The following is a 24,627-nucleotide window of genomic DNA, read 5'->3' on the forward strand; positions in this document are numbered from 1 at the left end:
AACAGAGACTATTAATATAACAGGTACTTAGTTTTTTTCTAAAGCCAGAAAAAAATGCTTTTTCCTAATCTGCCTTTCAAGAACATTGTCCCTAGGTCATTAAACATGACTTCAATGGACAGAGAGTATTTTCCCATGATTTAACCACTCCCCCATTGCTGCACATTGAATTTTCATCTAATTATTTCACTATTATCAACAATGCAATATAAATCTTTGGACTCACATTTGATAATTTACTTCGATAGTTAATTTAGGATAAATTCCTAGAATAAAGGGTGTCTGTCTATTTTAAGGTTTTCAATTCACAAACTGTCCCTCACAAATGCCCATACCCACATATAGCATTTGCAAGCCTGTTTCATTGGACCTTCATTAACCCTGGGATTTATCACTTCAGCTTTGATTCTGACCACCTCCACATTTTTAGAGGGCCCAGTGTTATTTGGTTAAAAACTTTAAAAAAATGCTTCCAGTCAAAATCTATTTGTACCACCAAACATGAAGTTTGTTAGTGTCCAGACAGAGGAAGGTCTAAAATTGTTCCTTGTACACTAAGAATTCCAGTAGAGAATTTTAAAGATCCATTTAAAGTAAACGGTCAACAGCAGGTCTGGCCTGACCTGATGTTTTGGATTATTTTCAAGAGTGGATCACTTAGCTGAGATTTTCAATGGCTTCATTAGAAGCAGAGAGACTGGGGAGAGAGGAAAAAAAAAAAAAAAAAAAAAAGAAGGGCGACTCATACAGTTAAAACTATCTTCCAGTATGTCCGAGTTTGCATTATCTTCAAATTACGTAGCCGCCTAAATTTCAAATAAAAAACTCCTTGGAGTGACTGGGTGGCTCAGTCAGTTAAGCAGCTGACTTTGGCACAGGTCATGATCTCACAGTTCATGAGGTTGGGCCCCACATCAGGCTCTGTGCTGACAGCATAGAGACTGCTTGGGATTCTCTGTCTCTCCCCCACTCGTTCTCTGTCAAAAATAAATAAACGTTAAAAAAAAAAAAAAAAAGATGGGGCGCCTGGGTGGCTCAGTCGGTTAAGCGTCCGACTAAGGCTCAGGTCATGATCTCACAGTTTGTGGGTTTGAGCCCCTCATCAGGCTCTGTGCTGACAGCTCAGAGCCTGGAGCCTGCTTCAGATTCTGTGTCTCCTTCTCTCTCTGCCCCTCCCCCACTCAAACTTTGTCTCACTCTGTTTCTCAAAAACAAATAAATGTAAAAAAGGAAAAAAAAAAAAAAAAAAGAAAGAAAAAGAAAATGTTGTTAAAAAAATAAATAAAAATTACTCCTTCAACTCCGTAGACACAATTCCTGGACGGGTGTTACAGACTTCACACTATGGAGGGGAAATTAACTGCACGATCTACACAAATGATACAACTGAGCCACGGCATAACTAAATGCATGAAATAATGAGGGGCCTTCTATCAGGCCACACACATTAAGAAAACGTCTTTTGCATTCTGCTCGCCCACACGTGCCCGGGGAAAGAGGGGAAGGGGAAGCAGGGAGGGCCACGACCGACTCTCACCCGGCGCAGAGGGGGCCGCCTTGGAGGGCTCCAGCTTCCCGGGGCTGGTGCTGCCGGGCGCGCGGTGCGTGCTGGCGCAGGAGGGGCTCATGCCCACGCAGTCGGGGTAGTAGGCAGAGAGCAGGGGTGCCGCCACGCTGTCTTTCAGCAGAGGAGGGAGGATGAGCATGGAGTACCACCAGTGGTTGGAAACTTCCGACACCCTCTGAAACGGGGCAGACAAGACAGAGAGGCGCAATGGCAGACAAGAACCGTACGTGCAGACCCAGCCGAGGACAGAGGACGCCGTGCGTCATTCACCCACGGCCCTCTCACACTCAACCACCCTACACCAGGGTTCCGCACACTCCAATTTAGAAACAAAAAGAGCCAAGGGTCGGGGCGCCTGGGTGGCTTAGTCACCTGGGCATCCGACTTCGGCTCAGGTCATGACCTCACAGCTTGTGAGTTCGAGCCCCACATCAGCTGGCTGCTGTCGGCATAGAGCCTGCTTTGGATCCTCAGTCCCCTCTCTCTTTCTGCCCCTCCCCAGCTCACACTCTCTCAAAAACAAACATTAAAAAAAAAAGAAAAAATAGCCAAGGGTCCGCGGAGAGAGCGTTTCCTAACAGAATTCTTTCAGAAGCACACCAACACCCCCAACCGCCAACACCAAATAAAGCTGCGTCCAGTACGTTATTATCTGTGCAGCATAATTACACGTAACGTAAGAGTCAGTACAGTCCACTACGCTGCAAGCTCAGGTTTCAGTCTGACACAAGAAACTTCTCTCTGGTCAGTAATCATTCATGATCTACCCCCCGCCCCCTTTTACTTAGGATCGGAAGATAATGGAAATTACGAAACTAGGCAGAAAAAAACAGCTCTCCTGAGAAGCAGCCAAACATTACTCCTTTTTGCTAGAAGGTACTAAAAACTTTCAGAGGGAGGAGTACACTACAACTATCAAAATAAGATGCTAAATGTAGAAATGAAAAAAGCAGCTATTTTTGGCCTTAAAATATGTGATCGCATTCCAGAGCTGATTTAACATATGGAGTCATCGGATCGAAGCATCTGCAGGATGACTATTGCACTAAAAATCACATTTACTTGGCTTCTAAAGAGACACTGCCTCCAATCCTGTGTCAGACGGCCTTTTCTAAACATGATCTTGAATGTATGTTCCAAGAATTCTAAGAATCTGACACAGGAGAACCTTGAGCTCAGGGACCCTCTGCTGTCAGCTCTCCAGGCTCTGAGCAGATGCTACCTGCCATCAAGTGGGGGTTTGTGAACTCGAGGTCCAGAGGGCGAACGCGGTCCGCGGATGCCTTTTGCTTGCCCCTCACCTTTCACGGGGTCCAAGCGTGGGACAAGCATTTTTCAGTTTACTAAGGGCCCCAACACCCCCTATAAATTATTCCCAGCTGCTTCACACATTGGCTGTACCAGCTCAGCCCCTGCAGGCATTTCAATTTGCAATCTGTTCTCAAGGCTACCCTTGCGGCCTGCCTGTGCTGCACTGAAAAAGCACAGAAACTTCAGTTCCTTCCCTGACACACCAGGGCTGCCTCTGGGGACTCCTTCCCAGCGTAACCCCAAGGAGAAAGGACACGGAGCGTTCAGACCCTGACAGTCCATCCACATGGACCGCACAGAGGTCAGAATGGAAGTGCCCCAGCAAACATGAACCCAAGCTCTTCCCAATCTCTTCTGCTTCCCGGGTCTTGCAGCTGTTGGTGAACTGAGGACCCACGAGAGGCCCTGCCACCCTGATACCTGCTCCCAATCCTTCTTCCCCCTGAAGCTGACGTGAAGGTGCTCCAACCAGCCTCTGCCCTGGGATGTGAGCAGCTCCAACAGCAACTGATGCACCAGCACTCCATCCTGCCGTTCCGAGAGCATCCACTCGGCACAGTGGCCACTCCTGGACATGCGGCAAGAATTCAGCTGATGCACCATCACCATTCGGCTGATGTACCCTTGATGATTGGGTACCATCAAGTACCCAGCTCTCACTTTCACTACACATGCCACAGAAGAAATCATACTTGACATAGTGAATCGATTAGCACAGTTAATGAAGTAGCCACTACACTAGGTTAAATGGTGCTCCCCCAAAGTCTGTGTCCACCCAGAACCTCAGGATGTGACCTTCTTTGGAAATAGGGTCTTGACAAGCATAATCAGTCACACTAGAGGAGAGTGAGCCCTAAACTCACTGCAACTAACGGCCACATAAGAGGAGGAGAAGAGGGGCGCCTGGGTTGCTCAGTTAAGCTTCCGACTCTTAATTTTGGCTCAGGTCTTGATCTCACTGTTCGTGAGTTAGAGCCCCGCACTGGGCTCTGTGCTGACGGTGCAGAGCCTGCTTGGGATTCTCTCTCTCACCTCCTCTCTCTGCCTGTCCTGTTCTCTCTCTCTCAAAATAAATAAATAAATAAACTTAAAAAAAAAAAAGTTTAAAAAAAAAGGGGGGAGGAAGAGAGACACAGGGATGGGGAGACACACAGGAAGAGGGTCACAAGGCAGAGAATGCAGTGATACTTGGACAAGCCAAGGAACGCCCAGGGTGGCTTGTAACATTGGAAGCTGGAAGACGCAGGATGAATGCTCCCCTGAAGCCTTCAGGGGGACAGCGGCCTTCATCTCAGACTCATAGCCTCTGAAACCAAGAGACAAGAGGCTTCTGTGGCCATCAGCCACTCAGGTTATGATCATTTGTTACAGCAGCTCTCAGAAGCTTATACAGCACTCAAAGTTCACAGCCTGCTTTCAAAGTGACCCTAAAAGCCACAGGAATAGAACCGGGGTCAAGCAGCTGCTCCTGACTCTCTCTTAGCCAAACACAAGTAACTGGCAGGTCAAATCTGGGAACTCTTCCCAACTTTTATTTTTAAATTGATTTTTATTTATTTTGAGAAAGAAACAGAGAGCAAGCAGGGGAGGGGGAGGGAGAGAGGGGAGGAAGAGACAGGGAGAGGGAAAGGGGGAGGGAGAGAGGGAGAGAGGCAGGGAGGGAGAATCCCAAGCAGGCTCCACACTCAGCACAGAGCCTAACGTGGGGCTCAAACTCACAAACCCTGAGATCATGACCTGAGCTGAAGAGGCAGATGTTTAACTGAGCCACCCAGGTGGCCCAATCTCTTCCAAACTTTTTAAAGTTCTTACATCCCAAGAATATGGCCTCTGTCCTAAAGTTTCAGATTGTTCTGCATGCAAAAGGGTCTGATGTCAGGAGACAGATCCATAAGGTACTGCAAATATATTTGCAGTCATTTTTTCCTTTCTATCTATAATCTCATCCTGTCTACCTTGAATCCAGAAAATATTTGGGCCACTGCTTTCCTATGGAAATGCTTGAGGGTAAAATTAATTATTAAAAATAGGCGTGTGCTTCACACACCCCTTTATATAACAGAATGGATTTCAAGTAGATTTAAGAGGTGTCAATCCTCCCTTGGTCTAAAAATCAGTCACAGTTCCTGAGTTTCAGACATGTAGAAAAACCGCAAAGTAACACCCTTGTATTACTGAGATGCAGAATAACTCAGAATCTCAGAATTTTAGAAACTCAGAAATGTGAAAAGTCATTTTCTGAAACAGCCATAGGACCGGGCTGTATGGGCCACGGAGACTGCCAGCTCGGGTAGCAAGGATCCATAATTGAAACATGAGGAGGCTTCGCCTGCAGGAAATGCTGCTTCCCTCCCCTATGTGGGCAGGGACAGGACAGAGCAGTTACACAGAGGTCAGAACACACAAGAATACTCTGGTGGCTGAATGTGGGCCAAGACCATCAAATTACGGGCCTCTTGTTCTTTCCCTGGAAGGATTCACATGGAGATAAGGTCACAAAGTCACCCACAAGAAACCAGTATAACAAGGCTGATGCTTGTACTAAGGCAAGCCATCAGCTCCTTCCCTTTTAACTCAGAGCAACAGAATTACTTCTCTTTCTTTAAGGTGGTGGGGGGGGCACCCATGATACCACTACTGCTGACATGTCCATCATACAGGTGTCACGTCAGATCAAAAGCCTTTGATTGGCACCCAAAGAGAAACTCATAAAACCGTTATTGTCACTGACTTATTCAGTACTTATCATCGAAGGCACACTGAACTGTAGTCTAGGACGTGCACAGATACTCACTAGATCCTCTGGAAGGCAACAATGATCTGAGGTCTCAGGCTGCAAAAGAGAAAACCAAGTGTTAACTAGATTTGCTTACAAAATACAGGTGTGTGAATGTGCCCTCAGTAAGACACCCCTTTTCACCTACTCCATTAGCACAAGCAAAAAGTGTGATAAAACACCGCAGGAGTGAGAGTGAGGGAGACCCAGCCACTCCCGTAAAGATGCCCCAGGTGGAAAGGTAAAGGAAGAGAATGATCTAGAGAGCGATTTGACAAAATAGGCAACACTTAAATGCGTGATAACTGGGCACCCTCTCTCACAGCTTAAGACATACAAGCTGTATGCCCAGCGATTCAAACTCCGCCAGATTTTCGAGAGGCACCTTCACACATGTGCACCAACAGACGTAGCAGAAATGTTCAAAGGAGCACTGTCCGTAATAGAAAAAAACTAAACACAACGCAGAAGTCCATCAAGAGTAGAATAAATAAAGTGTGTTACGTTCAAAGAGCAGACCACTACACGGCGATCAGAAGGAACGAGCCACAAAGCACACGCTACAACATGGACACGCTCCCACACATAACAGGGACCAAGAAGCCAGGCCCAGAAGAGCACATACCGTAGGAGTCCATCTACACAAGGTTCAGAAGCCAGCAAAACAGGTCCAGTGTTGTAAGCCAGGACTGTGAGTTGGGATGGAGGGTATGAGCGAAAGGGGGTGCAGGGGGGCTTCTGAGGGGTTGAGAAGTGTTGGATTTCTTCACTGGGAGCTGGCTAAAGGGGGACTCTGAGAAAGTTCAGTGAGCTATGCATTTGGATTTGGGCATTGCCTGTTTGCATGGTATACTTCAATAAGAAAGTTACCCAAATAAACTGAAGATTGGCATCCCATATGGCCCGGCAAATCTGGCCCCTGGAATATAGTCCAGAGAAACTCTTGCACATGTGCAAGAATGCTCGCTGTATCTAACAGACCCAAAACGAGAAACAATCCTCACATCCACAAACAGGAGAACAGATCCACTGTGGTAGGTAGATTTATGCAAGGCAAGACGGCACAGCAGGGAAAATTAATGAACCAGAGCTTAAGCATCAACATGGATGCATGTGAAAAAGCAAGATGCAGAGGAATACAAACCATACGACATAATTTATAACCAGTACAGAAACACAGAACACTTTACACGTTGTTTTAGTTTCATAAATACGAATTAACTCTGCAACAAAAAGCAGAGGAATAGTAAATGCAGAATTCAGAATACTGCAGAATACTTGCAGGGGAAGAAGAGAAAGGTAACTACCGAGGGGCACCCAGGGAGTTACAGAGGACTTGGTAGGGCTCTGTTTCTAAAACTGGATGCTGGGTACCTGAGTGCTTGCTTTGCTTTTTTGTTCCTTACATAACATTATAAATCCTCTTTCATATCTATGCATTAGCTCACAATAAAATGACCGTATATACTTTGACACAGAAATTTCATTTCTAGGGACACTTGGCTCAGTCAGTTAAGCTTCCGACTTCGGCTCAGGTCATGATCTCACAGTTCTCGAGTTCAAGCCCCAAGTTGGGCTCTGTGCTGACAGCTCAGAGTCTGGAACCTGCTTCAGATTCTGTGTCTCCCTCTCTCTCTGGCCGCCCCCCCCGCCCCAGACCCTCATGCTCTCTTTCAAAAATAAACATTAAAAAAAAAAAAAAAAAACCACAAAACTTGGGGCGCTTGGGTGGCTCAGTCGGTTGAGCGTCCAACTTCAGCTCCAGTCATGATCTCGCAGTTTGTGAGTTCCAGCCCCGCGTCGGACTCTGTGCTGCTGACAGCTCGGAGCCTGGAGCCTGCTGAGGATTCTGTGTCTCCCTCTCTCTCTCTGACCCTTCCTCACACACTCTCTCTCTCTCTCAAATAAACATTAAAAAAAGAAAAAAAAAAACTTCATTTCTGGGAAATGATTCTACAAATATACTGAAAACAGCATAGATACAAAGCTATTCACTGTAGCATGTCAGTAACAGTAAACATTTAAAAGTCACCCACATACCCTTTAATCAGACTAAATTCATCAGGATTCATGCATTCAGTGGACTGTATTATGCCGTCTTTAAGAAAAAAGAGATCTTTATCCACTGATACAGAAGCATCTTTAAGAGATATAAACCGACAAAAGCAAGCTCCAAAACAGCATGTGGTGCTGGCTACCATTCTGTTTAATATTGTTTTACAAATAAACCCTTCCAGACTTTGTCCTTGACAGAATACTGAGCTGAAGACCAAAGTGACTCTGGGTCAATAAACACCATTTAAATAAATATTTCAAAAGATCAGGCTATGGATGGCAATCAATTGAGACTACAGCAATGGGTCTCAAAGGAAGATCTCTGGAGAGAAAAAGGAGATTGGGAAAATGCGATACCATAGTAAGAAGCTGGAATTTAAGAAGACCATAAAACCTTGAACTTTAAGACGGTGGGAAGCAGGAGGAGAGAAAGACAATTACATTTTCAAAAACGTAAGGAATCTGACACCTCTGAGCTCCACTGAGAAAAAAGACTTGGTGTTAAAATATTTCCAACCATGTGATGAATCAAAATAAAGATGTGAGGAGAGAAGGAACCGTGCTAAAAGAAATCATGGAGAGCAGTAAAGCCACAGAAACACAGGACCAAGAGTAAACAGAGGAGGAATTATGGTTACAGAAAATAAATAACACAACAGCTACTCCAACAAGGCAAACTAGAAAATAAAACCAAACAAGAAAACACTAACAAGAATTAGGAGCAAGGAAAAGGTGAGGTGGACTGAAGTGTGATGTAACTTGCTTTTCTCCCCTTTCATGGCCAGGTGTCAACTTGTAACATCTAAGATTAAAATATGCCATTTTATGACATTTATGATTAAAATGGCGAGCCTGGGTGGCTCAGTTGGTTAAGAAGAGGGGTGCCTGGGTGGCTCAGTTGGTTAAGTGTCTGACTTCGGCTCAGGCCATGAGCTCACAGTTTGTGAGTTCAAGCCCCACACTGGGTTCTGTGCTGACAGCTCAGAGCCTGGAGCCTGCTTAGGATTCTGTGTGTGTGTGTGTGTGTGTGTGTGTGTGTGTGTGTCTCTCTCTCTCTCTGCCCCTCCCCCACTCGTGCTCGTGGGCGCTCTCTCTCTTTCTCAAAAATAAACAAACAAACAAACAACAGCGATTCCAACCTCCTAACATTCTCATTGTATGTTAACCGTTTGGGGGTTTCTAGAAACTACTATCCCTTGTGATGAAGAAATAATCATCCCACGTTCAGCAACTTCTTTCACTTTGGCTTGTTCTTTTTTTTTAAGTTTTGTTGAATTAAACACAATCACTTAGGGGTGCCTGGCTGGCTCAGTCAGTGAAACGTCCAACACTTGATCTTGGGGTGTTGAGTCTGAGCCACACACTGGGTGTAGAGATTACCTAAAAACAAAATTTTTTTCAAAATCTAAAAAAATAAAGACTAAAGAATAAAGAAATGCAATCATTTAACATAAAACCAGCAAGAGTACTTTTCCTCAGTATGAAGGTATCTGTCAACCAGGCCTTCTCCTTGCACAGATGTGGGAACACTCTTGAATAAACCTCATCTAACAATGGTTATTTCATGATGGTGACTCAATGAATTTGTTTTTTGCTATCATCTTTGTTCTTTTCTATACTGCTTCAATTTTTCAATGACAAACATACTATTTTTCTAAAAACAAGCTCATTCTAAAGAAAACCTTAGACTTTTCAAAGTGGCTTAAATTTAAGAAAGTGAAAATGACATAGACCACCCGAAGAAAAATCAAGTTCAATGAGAAAAGGGACACAAATGACCTGAACCATCAGTAGAAATAAAGTCAAAATTGTATTTTCCATCATTACATGTAAAAGATAAGAGGGGTCATGGGTAACTCCAAACCACAGTTAAACCACAGCCAAACCACAGCCAGTTGAAGGACAGGACGAAGTGATTTTCACATAAACTTTGTGTGTAAAACACACCTAGCATTTAGTAAGTAACATTATTATGCAAGTTATCCAAAATATATATTTTTTAAAGATTTTTATTTATTTAAATACGAAATTTATTGTCAAATTGGTTTCCATACAACAAAATATTTTTTTTAATCGTTTAGAACAACTGTTTAGAAACTTCACAAAAATAGGCTGGGTGAAAATGGTCCAAAGGCTAGCATCTATTAAAATAGCTGGGGCGTGCCTGGGTGGCTCAATCAGTTAAGCATCTGACTCTGATCTCAGCTCAGGCCTTGTTCTCAGAGTTGAGAGTTCGAGCCCCACATTGGGCTCTGCACTGGGCACGAAGCCTAAAAAAATAGTCTATTTTTGACTGATCTCTGGCTTGAGCTCTCCTTTAAATATTATAATGAAACGTGACTGAGGCGACTTTTCACTTGAGAAGTCATCTGGGGCACAGGTGCTAGTTAAGTTCAGTGCAGCCATGTTACTGTTTTGCTGGCTGGACAGGCTCCCCTTTGCCATACAAGCTCCTCATGCCTTCACTACTCAAACCCCAATTCCCGTCCGTGTCCCCACTCAGCCTAAAAAATGAACATCAGCCCCCTCCCATATTTTTCTCTCCTATCCCACTAAGAGACTTTCTAGTCTGAAGGTTCAGCTTGCACACCAATTTAGGGCTAAATCGAAAGGTTTCAGAATAAGACTGGCTACTTCCGGGACCCTGATCCCAGGCTTACATGTGTACTTTCCACCCTTCACTCCCACATACCAACATCAATAAAACAGGGATACCACCACAGATCCCACTGACATTAAAAGGGGAATGAGGGAACAGTACAAACAACTCTAAGAAATTTGACAATGTAGATGAAATAAACAAATTTCTTCAAAACCACAACCACCTAGGGGCATCTGGCAGGCTCAGGCAGTGGAGCGTGCGACTCTTGATCTCAGGGTTGTGAGACTGAGACCTACATCGGGTATAGAGATTACTTAAAAATAAAAATAAATAAATACAACCATGTAAAACATGTAGAATAAACCATGCATCTGTTAAAAACATTGAATTTGTAATTTCAAAACTTCTCACAAAGAAAACTGGCCTAATGTCCTCACAACCGATCACACCAAACAGTAAGAAAGAAATTATATCAGTCTTACACAAACTCTTTAGAGGAGGAGGATATACTTCTCAATTGTCTTATGGAGCCAGCATAACTTGGATACCAGAACTAACTTGGCAAGGATATTATAAGAAAATGACAGATAGTATTCATCATGAACACAGGTGCAGAATTCCCAAACAAGGCATCAGCAAACCGAATCCAACAATACATTAAAAGGATAACATATTAAGCACAAGTGGTATTTTTTCCCCCAGGAACGCAAGGCTGTTTCAACATGCCAGAATCTGTGTGATTCACTACATTAACAGATTAAAGGTGAAAAACCAATATGATCATCATAAAAAATGCAGAGAAAGTTTTTCACAAAATCCAACATCTGTGGGGCTCCTGGGTGGCTCAGTCTGCTAAGTGTCTGACTTTAGCTCCGGGCATGATCTCCCAGTTCTTGGGTTCAAGCCCCACATCAGGCTCCGTGCTGACAGCTCAGAGCCTGGAGCCCGTTTTGGATTCTGTGTGTGTGTCTCTCTCTCTCTGCCCCTTCCGCGCTCGTGCTTCTCTATCTCTCAAAAATTAATAAACATTAAAAAGAATTAAAAACAAATCCAACATCTGTTCATAATAAAAAGTTCTCAGAAACCTAGGAATAGACAGGAACCTTCTCAGTCTGATAAAAGACGTCCAAGAAAAACTACACCCAACGCTATACATAATGAAAAAAATACCGAACACATTCCTTCTCAGGTCAGTAACAAGACAAAGATGTCTGTTTTCCAACTTCTACTCAACCCTGTACTGGTGGTCCTGACCAATGTAATAAGACAAGAAGAAAGAGAAAACAACCGAGATTTTATATATATATACATATATATATATATATATATATATATATATATATATGTATACATATACACATACACATATATATGTTTGTTTTTTTGAGAGAGAGAGCATGCGTGCATAAGCAGGGAAGGGGTGGAGGGAGGGAGGATCTCAAGCAGGCTCCACACCCTGCGTGGAGTGTGAGGAGGGGCTCGATCTCATGATGGTGAGATCATGACCTGAGCCAAAATCAAGAGTCAGACACGTAATTGACTGAGCCCCCCAGGTGTCCCAAAACATTGTATTTTTAGTTTTTTTTTTAATTTATTTATTTTGAGAGAGAGACAGAGCAAGTGAGAGAGGAGCAGAGAGAGAGGGAGAGACAGGATCCCAAGCAGGCTCCACACCACCAGCAATGCAGAAACCAACGAGTGGCTCCAGCCCATGTGTGAGATCATGACCTGAGCCAAAACCAAGAGTTGGACGCTTAATCGACTGAGCCACCCAGGTGCCCCAAACACTGAGTTTTTAATTTTTTTTTTTAACGTTTATTTATTTTTGAGACAGAGAGAGAGAGAGAGCGTGAACGGGATGGGTCAGAGAGAGAGGGAGACACAGAATCTGAAACAGGCTCCAAGCTCTGAGCTGTCAGCACAGAGCCTGACGCGGGGCTCGAACCCATGAACTGCAAGATCGTGACCTGAGCTGAAGTCGGACGCTTAGCCGACTGAGCCACCCAGGCGCCCCAAACATTGAGTTTTTAAAAAACAGTAAAACGGGCTCCTGGGTGGCTCAGTTGGTTGGGCGTCCAACTTCCGCTCAGGTCATGATCTCACAGTTGGTGGGTTCGAGCCCCACGTCAGGCTCTGTGTTGAGACAGCTCAGAGCCTGAAGCCTGCTTCAAATTCTGTGTCTCCTCCTCTCTCTGCCCTTCCCATGCTCATGTTCTGTCTCGTTCTCTCAATAATAAACATTAAAAAAAAGAGTAAAACAGTCTTTATTCACAGTTGATGTGATTGTAGAAAACCCAAAGGAACCTATAAACGATCTTTGAAATTTAATAAGTGAATTCAAGAAAGTCTCTAGGTATAAAATCAACATGTGAAGTAAATAGCATTTCTATATAATTTTAACAACTTGACAATGAAATTAAAAACAAATCCTACATATAATTAGAAAAAGCAGAATATCTAGAAATAAATTTAACAAAAGACACCCTCAGTGGAAATGAGAAAAACACTTTTTTTTTCTCAACAATTTTTTGTTTCTCAACAAATTTCTCAACAATTTCTTGGGAGAAATTAAAGACCCTGAAGAGATGGAGAGATATACCATGCTCATGGGTCAGAACAGAGATCAGGAAACATTTTCTGTAAAGGGCCAGAGAGTAAATATTTTAAATTCTGTGTATCGTATTTTCTACATCACAACCCCTCTGCCATTGTAGCATGAAAGCAACCATAGGCAATAATGAATGAGCGTGGCTGTGTCCAATAAAACTTTATTTTCAGAGGGGAAGATGGAGGTGGAGTAGAAGGACCCTAGGCTTGCCTTGTCCCACGAATAAAACTAGGTGAACTATCAAATCACCCTAACTACCTGAGAAATTGATCTGAAGACTGGCAGAAGAAACTCCACAACTAAAGATGAAGAAAAGGCCACATTAAAGAAGGTATGAGTGCTGAGATGAAGCTTGGGAAAGAAATGGATCGTGGCCACTGTGGTAGGGAGGGAGCAACTGTAGCGGGAAAGGAAAAGGACAGACTGGCACACGGGAGTGCACGGGGAAAACATATCCCCACAGTAAATGGCTTGGAAAGTAAGAAGGGACAAATTCTGTGAGTTCTTGCAACCAACAAGAGTTAAAGCCTAGAGTTCGAAAGGTCAGTGGGCTTGGCAGGGATAGAGCCCAGAGGGCATCGGGGCTACTCTTGGAGAGAAGGCAGGGAAAACAGCCCTCAGACATACAGCATGAAAACTGCAATCTGAAGAGCACCCAGGGCACAAAGTGGGGAGGTTCGCTGCTCATCTCAGAGCACGTCCCAGAGAGACAGCCATCACAGAGAGACCCCTCTGGGAACAAAGGAACTGTCAGGCATCACTTCTCTCCTACCCCTCAGCATAAACACAGAGCCACCTGCAGGAACCAACCCAGCGCCAACACCTGCTACCTAACTTGCTTACGCCAAGCCTCCCCCACCCATGTTCATGCTTGCCCTCCGCAGTCACGCTTGCCTCGATCCCAGCATGGCAGGCCCTGTCTCCCAGAAGACGGGTGCAAACCTTTATCCATATCACGTCTCCCCACCTGGGAGTTTTGCAAAGCCTCAGTTTCAGTGGCAGTGGTGACAGGTCCCATTTCACAAGCAAACTAGAGCACACACAGGCCATGAACCAAACACGGCCCACAAAAGGCAAAGAGAGCCTCTGCAGATGACGAGCCTAAAGGATACAGTGGCCAGGACACAACAGCAGAGCACTCACAACACACATTGGAGATATTCCCAGAAGTTCCAGGCCCTGGGGTACAGGAGGAGCTACATGGCAGGGCACTACAGGACCTCCTCTTCATAAGACCATTACCCTCAAGAACAGATGTAGCTGGCTTTCCTAATACACAGAAACAGGAATACAGACTTACATAAGATGAGAAGACAGAGGAATTTGCCCCAAATGGAAGAACAGGACAATGCCACAGTCAGAGATCTAAGCAAAATAGATACAAGCAACATGTCTGATGGAGAATTTAAAGCAATGATCATAAGGATACTCAACGGACTTGAGAAAAGAGAACAACAGTGAGATCCTTAACACTAAGAAAAAGAATAACATAGCAAAGATAAAGGGCTCAATAAAATGAGAAACACACTTGATGGAATGAACAGTACTGTGGAAGAGGCAGAGGAACGAATTAACAGAGTAATGGAAAGTAATCAAGCTGAACAAAAGAGACTAAAAGGAATTATGCAAAGCGAGAATAGATTTAAGGAACTCAGTGATTCCATCAAACATAGTAAAATTTTATTATAGGAGTCCCAGAAGAAGGAGTGAGAGAAAAGGGGGAAGAGCATTTACTTGAAGAAATGATAGCTGAAAACTTCCCTTATCTAGGCAAGGAAGCAGATACTCAGATCCAGGAGACACAGAGAACCTCCAATAAAATCAACAAAAGCAGATCCACACTAAAACACACTGTAATTAACACAGCAAAATAGAGTGATAAGGAAAAAATATTAAAAGTAGCAATACAAAAGAAGACTGTTACATACAAAAGAAATCCCAGAGGTGCCTTGGTGGCTTAGTCTGTTGAGCACCTGACTCTTGATTTCAGCTCAGGTTCATGATCCCAGGGTCATGGGATACAGCCAGGCGTCCAGCTCTGCACTAGGCATAGAGTCTGCTTGGGATTCTCTCTCTTCCTTCCTCTGCCCCCTCCCTAACTTGCACTATCTAAAAAAATTTTTTTAATTAAAAAAAAAAAAAAAGAAAGAAAGAAAGAAAAAAAGAAACTCCATAAGGCTATCAGCAGAAACTTTCCAAGGCAGAAAGGAGTGGCATGTTATATTCAAAGTGCTGAATGGGAAACACCTGAGCCAAGAATTCTCTATCCAGAAAGACTATCATCAAGAATGGAAGGAAAGATAGAAAGTTTCCCAGACAAAAACCAAAAGAGTACATGACCACTAATCCAGTCCTGCAAATAATATTAAAGGGGACTCTTTAAGTGGAAAGGAGAGACCAAAAATGACTGTATGAGGGTAGAAAACAGAAATGCAGTTAAAATGAGTATTTCTATTTAAAAAAAAAAAAAACAGCCAAGAAACACACAAAAGGATATAAAATATAACACACTATACCTAAAACATGGGGAAGATAGGAAAAAAGAATGGTTCAAACCTAAATGACCATCAGCTTAATACAGACTGCTATATGCAGAAGAGGTTATACACAAACCTGATAGTAACCACAAATCAAAAATCACTAACAAATACGCAAAGGATAAAAAGAAATCCAGGGGCGCCTGAGTGGCTCAGTCGGTTAAGCGGCCGACTTCAGCTCAGGTCATGATCTCGCGGTACGTGAGTTCGAGCCCCGTGTCGGGCTCTGTGCTGACAGCTCAGAGCCTGGAGCCTGCTTCGGATTCTGTGTCTCCCTCTCTCTGACCCTCCCCTGTTCATGCTCTGTCTCTCTCTGTCTCAAAAATAAATAAACGTTAAAAAAAAATTAAAAAAAAAAAAGAAATCCAAATAGAGAGCTAAAGAAAACCAGCAAACCATGAAAGAAAGACAAGAAAGGATCAGAGAAAATCTTCAGCAACAGTCACAAAACAAGTAATAAAATGACAATAAATATATGGCCATCAATAACATTGAATGTAAATGAACTAAACGCTCTAAGCAAAAGACATAGGTTGGGGCGCCTGGGTGGCTCCGTCAGCCAAGCAGTTGACTGGGGCTCAGATCATGATCTCCTAGTTCGAGAGATCAAGCCCCGCATCCGGCTCTATGCTGAAAGCATGGAGCCTGCTTGGGATTCTCTCTCCCTCTCTCTCTCTCTCTGCCCCTCTCACACACGCATGCACTCTCTCTCAAAATAAAAAAAAAAAAAAAAAAAAAAAAAAGACGAGTTTACAAAATGGATTAAAAAACGAGACCCATGTATATGCTGCCCACAAGATACTCATTTTAGACCTAAAAACACCTGCAGATTTAAAGTGAGGGGATGAAGAAACATCACGCAAATGGATGTCAAAAGAAAGCCAGAGTAGCAATACTTAGATGAAATAGACTTTAAAAGAAAAGAGACAAAGAAGGACACTTATAGCAAAGCGAATAATCCAACAAGAAAATCTAACAATTATAAATATTTATGCACTCAACATAGAAGCACCCAAATACATAAAATATTTAACAAATAGAAAGGAACTGATCGATAATACAAAAATAATAGGGGACTTTAACACCTGACTTACACCAAAGGACAGATTATCTAAACAGAAAATCAACAAGGAAACAATGGCTTTGAATGACACACTGAACAGATGGGTTTGAGAGATATATTCAGAACATTCCATCCTAAAACAGAATACACATTCAGGGTGCTGGGGTGGCTCAGTCAGTTAAGTGTCTGACTTTGGCTCAGGTCATGATCTCATCATTGGTGGGTAGAAGCCCCACGTCGGGCTCTGTGCTGACAGCTTCAGATTCTCTGTCTTCCTCTCTCTGCCCCTCTCCCACTCACGCGCACACTTGCGCGCTTTCTCTCTCTAAAAGAAATAAACATTAAAAAAAAAAAAACCTTTTAAACAAAAGCTGAATACATGTTCAAGTACACATTGAGCTCTCCCCAGAAGAGATCACATATTGGGCCACAAAACAAGCCTCAACAAATTTAAAATGATCAAAGTCCTATACCATGCATCTTTTCGGACCAGAACACTATGAACCTTGAAGTCAACCACAAGAAAAAATCTGGAAAGAGCACAAATACATGAAGGTTAAATAACATGCTATTACACAATGAAAAAGTACACGGAAACAAATGAAAATGAACATACAATGGTTCAAAACCTTTGGGACACAACAAAAGCAGTTATAAAAGGGAAGTTTATAGCAATGCAGGCTTACTTCAAAAAGCAAGAAAAATCTCAACTAAACAACCTAACCTTGCACCTAAGAGAGCTAGAAAAGGAACAACAAATGAAGCCCAAAGACAGCAAAAGGAAGGAAAGAAAAAAAAAAAAAAGATCAGAGCAGAAATAAATGCTACAGAAACTAAAAAACACTGTAACAGATCAACGAAACCAGGAGCTGGTTCTTTGAAAAAAACAAAAAACAATACAATTGATAAACCTCCAGCCAAACTCATCAAGAAAAAAAGAGAAAGGACTCAAAGAAATAAATCATAAATGAGAGAGGGGAAACAACCAACATCTTAGAAATATAAACAATTGCAAAATATATTATGGAAAACTACATGCCAACAAATTGGACAACCTCAAAGAAATGGATAAATTCCTAGAAACATATAACCTACCAAAACAGAACCAGGAAGAAATATAAAATTTGAACAGACTGGTTGAATCAGTAATCAAGCAAAGAAATTTAATCAGTAATCAAAAAACTCCCAATAAATAAAAGTCTACGACTAGATGGCTTCACAGAGGAATTCTACCAACATTTAGAGAAAAGTTAACACCTATTCTTCTCAAATTATTCCAAAAAATAGAAGAGGAAGGAAAACTTCCAAATTCATTCTATGAGGCCAGCTTTACCTGGATTCCAAAACCAGATAAAGACACTACAAAAAAAGACAACTACAGACCAGTATCTGTGATGAACAAAGATGCAAAAATCCTCAACAAAATGCTAGCAAACCAAATCCAACAATACATTTAAAAAATCATTCAGTGCACCTGGGTGGCTCAGTCAGTTAAGCATCCGAATTTGGCTCAGGTCATGATCTCACAGCTTGTGGGTTCAAGCCCTGCATTGGGCTCTGTGCTGACAGCTCAGAGCCTGGAGCCTACTTCAGATTCTGTGTCTCCCTTTCTCTCTGCCCCTCCCCCGCTCATGCTCGGTCTTTCTCTCTCTCAAAAATAAAACATTAAAAAGAAAACAAACCATACACCATGATTAAATGGGATCTATTCCTGGGTTGCAAGGGTGGTTCAGTATGTGTAAACTAATCAACACAATAAATCACACCAGTAAGAAAAAGGGTAAGAACTATATTATCATTTCAACAAAGTACAACATCAACTCATGATAAAAACCCATAACAAAGCTGGTTTAGAGGGAACACAGCATAACAAAGGCCATGTATGAAAAACCCACAGCTAACATCATCCTCAATGGGAAAAAACAGAGCTTTTCCCCTAACGTCAGAAACAAGACAAGGATGTCCACTCTCACCACTTTTTTTTTTTTTTCAACGTTTTTTATTTATTTTTGGGACAGAGAGAGGCAGAGCATGAACAGTGGAGGGGCAGAGAGAGAGGGAGACACAGAATCGGAAGCAGGCTCCAGGCTCCGAGCCATCAGCCCAGAGCCTGACGCGGGGCTCGAACTCACGGACCGCGAGATCGTGACCTGGCTGTAATCGGACGCTTAACAGACTGCGCCACCCAGGCGCCCCCACTCTCACCACTTTTGATCAACATAGTACTCAAAGTCCTAGCCTCAGCAATCAGACAACAAAAAGAAATGGCATCCAAATCAGTAAGGAAGAAGTAAAACTTTCACTACTGGTAGACGACATGATACTATACACAGGAAACTCAAAATACTCTACCAAAAAACTGCTATAACTGATAAATTCATTAGAATCATAGGATACAAATTCAATCTACAGAAACCTGTTACATTTCTATAACGAAGCAGCAGAAAGAAAAATTAAGAAAACAATCCCATTTACAACTGCACCAAAAAACAATAAGATGCCTAGGAATAAACCTAAGAAGAAAAAGACCTGTATTCTGAAAATATAAACTACTGATGAAAGAAATTGAAGATGACATAAAGAAATGGAAAGACATCCCATGCCCATGGATTAGAAAACCAAATACTGGGGGCACCCTGGGAGGCTCAGTTGGTTGAATGTCCGACTTCAGCTCAGGTCATGATCTCATGGCTCAGGAGTTCGAGCCCTGCGTCAGGCTCTGTGCTGACAACTCAAAGCCTGGAACCTGCTTCGGATTCTGTGACTCCCTTTCTCTCTGCCCCTCCCCCACTCACGTTCTGTCTCTCAAAAATAAAAACAAATATTAAAAAGAAAAACAAAATTGTTAAAATGTCCATACCACCAAAAGCAATGTACAGATTTAATGCAATCTCTACCAAAATACCACCAGCGTTTTTTACAGAGCTAGAACAAACAACCCTAAATTTGCATGGAACCACAAAAGACCCCAAACAGCCAAAGTGATCTTGAAAAAGTAAAGCAAAGGCTGGAGGCATCATACTTCCAGACTTCAAATCACACTACAAAGCTGTAGTGATCCAGGCAGTATGGTACTGGCACAAAAACAGACACATGGATCAACAGAACAGAATATAAAGCCAGAAATGAACCCACAATTATATGGTCAATTAATCTTTGACAAAGCAGTTAAGAATATCCAATGGGAAAAAGCCAATCTCTTCAACAAATGGTGCTTAAAAAAAAAAAGTGGACAGCTACATGCAAAAGAAAGAAACTAGACCACTTTCTTACATCATACACACACACCTCAAAGTGCATTAAAAACCTAAATGTAACACTGCAAGCCATAAAAATCCTTGAAGAGAACACAGGCAGTAACTTCTTTGACACTGGCAAAAGCAACATTTTTCTAGATATGTCTCCAGAAGCAAGGGAAACAAAAGCAAAAATAAACTATTGGGACTACATCAAAATAAAAAGCTTCTGCACGATGAAGGAAACAATCAACAAAACTACAAAGCCACCTAATGAATGGGAGATCATATTTGCAAATGACATATCTGATAAACAGATCGCAAACTATATAAATAACTGATACAACTCAACACCCAAAAAATGAATAATCCAATCAAAAATGGGGAAGACGCGAATAGACGTTTTTCTAAAGACGACATACACATGGCCAACAGGCACATGACAAGATGCCCAACATCACTCATCCTCAGGGAAATGCAAATCAAAACTACAATGAGGCACTCCTGCCAGAATGGCTAAAATCAACAACACAAGAAACAAGTGTTGGCAATGATGTGGAGAAAAAGGACCCTCCTGTACTGTTGGTGGGAATGCAAACTGGTGCAACCACTGTGGAAAACAGTATGGAGGTTCCTCAAAAAGTTAAAAATAGAAGTGCCTTATCATCCAGTAATTGCACTACTGGGTATTCACCCAAAAAATACCGTAACACTAATGCAAAGGGATACATGCACCCATATGTTTATTGCAGTATTATTTACAACAGCCAAAGAATGGAAGCAGCCCAGTGTCCATCAATAGATGAATGGATAAAGAAGCAGTGGTATATATATGTATATATACACACACACACACACACACACACACACACACACACAATGGATTAGTACTCAACCATAAAAAATGAACTCTTGCCATGTGCACAACACAGACAGAGCTTTAGCATATAATGCTAAGCAAAATAAGTCAGAGAAAGACATACCATATGATGACACACATATGTGAAATTTAAGAAAACAATCAAGGAAAAAAAGACACAAACCAAGAAACAGACTCTTAAATGTAAAGAACAAATAGATGATCACCAAAGAGGAGGTAAGTGGGGGGATGGGGATTAAGAGTACATTTATCATGATGAACACTGAGTACTGTATAGAATTACTGAATCACTATATTATATACCTGAACCTAACATACAAAATAAATAAAACACTAACAAAAATGACACTTTTAAACACTAACTGCCACTTGTCAAAAAACAAAAACAAACAAAAAGACCCTGTACCAACTATATCAGATTCCTAATTGCCCAAACCTATCCATCCATCCCTTCTACCTTGCTAAAAGAATCCTGCTTTTGTTTGCTATTTCAACATGCTCAGTTTTTTTTTTTTTTTTTTTTTTTAATGTTTTTTATTTATTTTTGGGACAGACAGAGACAGAGCATGAACGGGGGAGGGGCAGAGAGAGAGGGAGACACAGAATTGGAAACAGGCTCCAGGCTCCGAGCCATCAGCCCAGAGCCTGACGCGGGGCTCGAACTCACAGACCGCGAGATCGTGACCTGGCTGAAGTCGGACGCTTAACCGACTGCGCCACCCAGGCGCCCCATCAACATGCTCAGTTTTAAAATACTTTCTTCTTTTATCTCTACTGTTGTTCAGAGTAGCTGCGTGATCCTGTTCCAGCCAATGAAATGTAAAGAGAAATCTACTGTTAGAACTTTCTGGAAAGCCACTATTACACCAGTAAAAAAGGGTGAAGCTCAGCTGGCACACCCCTCTTGCTCTTTGCCTTTCTCATCTTCTCTGCTTAGAATCTGGATACAATGGCTGATGGTACCACAACCACCTTCTGATGGGACTAGAAACTAGAAGGGAGACCGAACCTGGACAGCCACACCAAGCCCGGACACATGGTTTCCGAACTGATTATAATGAAAAAAAAATAAAATCCTCAGTTAAGCCATTGTAGTTAGGGTTCTGTTATTCATGGACCAATACAATCATCAATACAATAAATGAAAAACTGGGGCGCCGGGGTGGCTCACTCAGTTAAGCGTCTGACTTTGGCTCAGGTCATGATCAGGTCATGGGATCGAGCCCTGTTTGGGATTCTCTCTCTCTGCCCCGCCCCCACTCACTCTTTCTCTCTCAAAATAAACTTTCAAAAAAGATGAGGAAAAAAATACAGTAAATGAAAAATACACACCATCACTACTTACAACTAAATTAACCCATCCATTAATTCAAAAGGAAAACCAACAGAGATCATACCTTAACAGTAGTAGAATTCAATTTCATACCACATCGGTAGGTCCTTGCTATCTGTGGAGTAAGATGGATTTCCTTGGTAAGTTGTCTCCATTTTCTACACTCAGGTTTTGTACATTGAACCTACATGGAAAGTAATATGTCAAGGTCAATGAGTTGGCTAATCTTATGCTAGCATTTCCATCCTCTACCACTCAGTCTGCCATCTTTTCCACCCGATCTGACCAACCTTTTTGCACTAAGTACTTTTTCTCCTCCTTGCATGACCGGCACCCATATAATCCGCTTTTACCGCATAAAGTAAATACTGATTCAATACCAGCTCAGGCACGAAGAAAGCACAAAGGAGATCTAAGTACTGTTGTAATAAAGGCTTTACAGCTTTAACCCAAAGAAATAATCAGAGCTAAATTTAGTCAAAAAGTATGGACATTAAACAGAACTGGATCCTGGAACAGCTTTAAAAAAAAAAAAAAAAAAAAAGACACTAGTGAAAAAAAAAACAATGAAATCCAAATAAATTCTGTAATACAGTTATTGGTACTATACCAATGTTATTTTCTGAGCTCAATATCATGGCTGTTGGGTGACAACATCAGGAGAAACTGGATAGAGGACACATTGGAATTCTGTTACTATCCTTGCAACTTTTCCATACATTTAAAATTATTCCGAAGTAAAAGGTTTATTTTTTGAGTGTGCAGCTATCCATAAAGTTGAACACCTCCTTCACATACATACAAAAATTAATTCAAAATGGATCAAATACCTAAATGAAGAGCTAAAGTGATAAAACTCTTAGAAGAAAACACAGAAGTCAATCTTAAGGACCTCAGATTTGGCAATGGATTCTTGGATATGACACCAGAAACACAAGCAACAAAAGAAAAAATGGATAAACTGAACTTCAAAATTAAAAATTTTTATGCATCAAAAGACACTATCAAGAAGTAAAAAGGCGGGGCGCCTGGGTGGCTCAGTCGGTTAAGCGGCCGACTTCGGCTCAGGTCATGATCTCACGGTCCGTGAGTTCGAGCCCCGCGTCGGGCTCTGTGCTGACAGCTCAGAGCCTGGAGCCGGTTTCGGATTCTGTGTCTCCCTCTCTCTGACCCTCCCCCGTTCATGCTCTGTCTCTCTCTGTCTCAAAAAAAAATAAATAAAAACGTTAAAAAAAAAAAAAAAAGAAGTAAAAAGGCAACCTATAGGAGAAAATATTTGCAAGTCGTATATCATGAGGGCTTAGGATCCAAAATATATAAAGAACTCTTACAATTCAACAACAAAAGATAAACAACCCAATTAAAAATGGGAAAAAGATGCCTTTTATTTATTTATTTATTTTTGTCTGATTGCTGCATAAAGAAATAAAAAGCACGGGGAGCCTAAGTGGCTCAGTTGGTTAAAAGTCTGCCTTCAGCTCGGGTCATGATCTTGCAATTCGAGAGGTCAAGTCCCGTGTTGGGTTCTGTGCTGGCAGCACAGAGCCTGGAGCCTGCTTTGGATCCTATGTCTCCATCTCTCTCTGCCCCTCCCCCGCTTGTGCTCGCTCTCGCTCTCTCTCACTCTTGCTCTCTCTCTCTCTCTCAAAAAAGCAAATAAGCATTTAAAAGAAGAAATAAAAGGCATCCAAATTGGTAAGGGAGAAGTAAAACTGTTACTACTGGCAGATGACATGATACCATATATAGAAAACTCTAAAGACTCCACCAAAAAACTATTAGAATAAATAAATTCAGTAAAGTTGCAAAATATAAGATTAACATACAGAAATCTGTCGCCTTTCTATATGCTAATTAACGAAGTAGCAGAAAGAGAAATTAAAAAAAAAACAATCCCAATTTACAATTACACCAAATTTAAAAATACCTAGGAATAAAGTAAACCAAGGAAGTGAAAGATCTGTACTCTGAAAACTAAGATATTAATGGAAAAAACTGAAGATGACACAAATGGAAAGATATATCATGCTCACGGATTGAAAGACTATTGTCAAAATGTCCATACTGCCCAAAGCAATCTACAGATTTAGTGGAATCTCTACCAAAATACCAACAGCATTTTTCACAGAACTAGAATAATCCTAAAATTTGTATGAAGCCACAAAGACCTTGAATCCAAAGCAATCTTGAGAAAGAAAAGAACTGGAGGTATCACAATCCCAGATTTCAAGATATACCACAAAGCTGTAGTAATCAAAACACTACGGTACTGGCACAAAAACAGACACACAGGTCAATGGAACAAGATAGAGAGCCCAGAAATAAACCCATGTCTATATGATCAATTAATCTACAATAGACAAGAACATACAATGGGGGAAACACAGTCTCTTCAATAAATGTGCTGAGAAAACTGGACAGCTACCTACAAAAGAATGAAACCAGACCACTTTCTCTCACCATACACAAAAATAAACTCAAAATGGGTTAGAGATCTAAATGTGAGACCTGAAACCATAAAACTACTAAAAGAAAACACAGGCAGTAATTTCATGGACATTGGCCTTAGTAACATTATTTATGGATAGGTCTCCTAAGGCAAGGGAAACAAAAGCAAAAATAAACTACTGGGAACACATCAAAATAAAAAGTTCGCACA

The 24,627-nt window shown here is 41.8% G+C and overlaps 1 protein-coding gene across 8 annotated transcripts in view; it reads right to left on the bottom strand.

Annotated features, from left to right (window-relative positions):
* KDM1B (lysine demethylase 1B) overlaps positions 1-24,627 on the bottom strand; it is a 70,022-nt gene that overhangs the window by 35,060 nt on the left and 10,335 nt on the right. For 6 of the 8 annotated variants that reach the window (XR_009262754.1, XM_058732886.1, XM_058732885.1 and 3 more), the window contains 3 exons: positions 22,033-22,152; positions 5,673-5,711; positions 1,538-1,742 (listed from right to left, as the gene is read on the bottom strand). Coding sequence is in view for 7 of the 8 variants with exons in the window: in XM_058732886.1 (XP_058588869.1) it covers positions 1,538-1,742; positions 5,673-5,711; positions 22,033-22,152 (364 nt within the window). In the remaining variant the exon portion in view is untranslated. The remainder of the gene's footprint in view (positions 1-1,537; positions 1,743-5,672; positions 5,712-22,032; positions 22,153-24,627) is intronic. The other 2 variants (XM_058732888.1, XM_058732887.1) reach the window with 2 other exon arrangements.

Source organism: Neofelis nebulosa, chromosome 6 (assembly GCF_028018385.1).
Source record: "Neofelis nebulosa isolate mNeoNeb1 chromosome 6, mNeoNeb1.pri, whole genome shotgun sequence".
Lineage (NCBI taxonomy): Eukaryota > Metazoa > Chordata > Mammalia > Carnivora > Felidae > Neofelis > Neofelis nebulosa.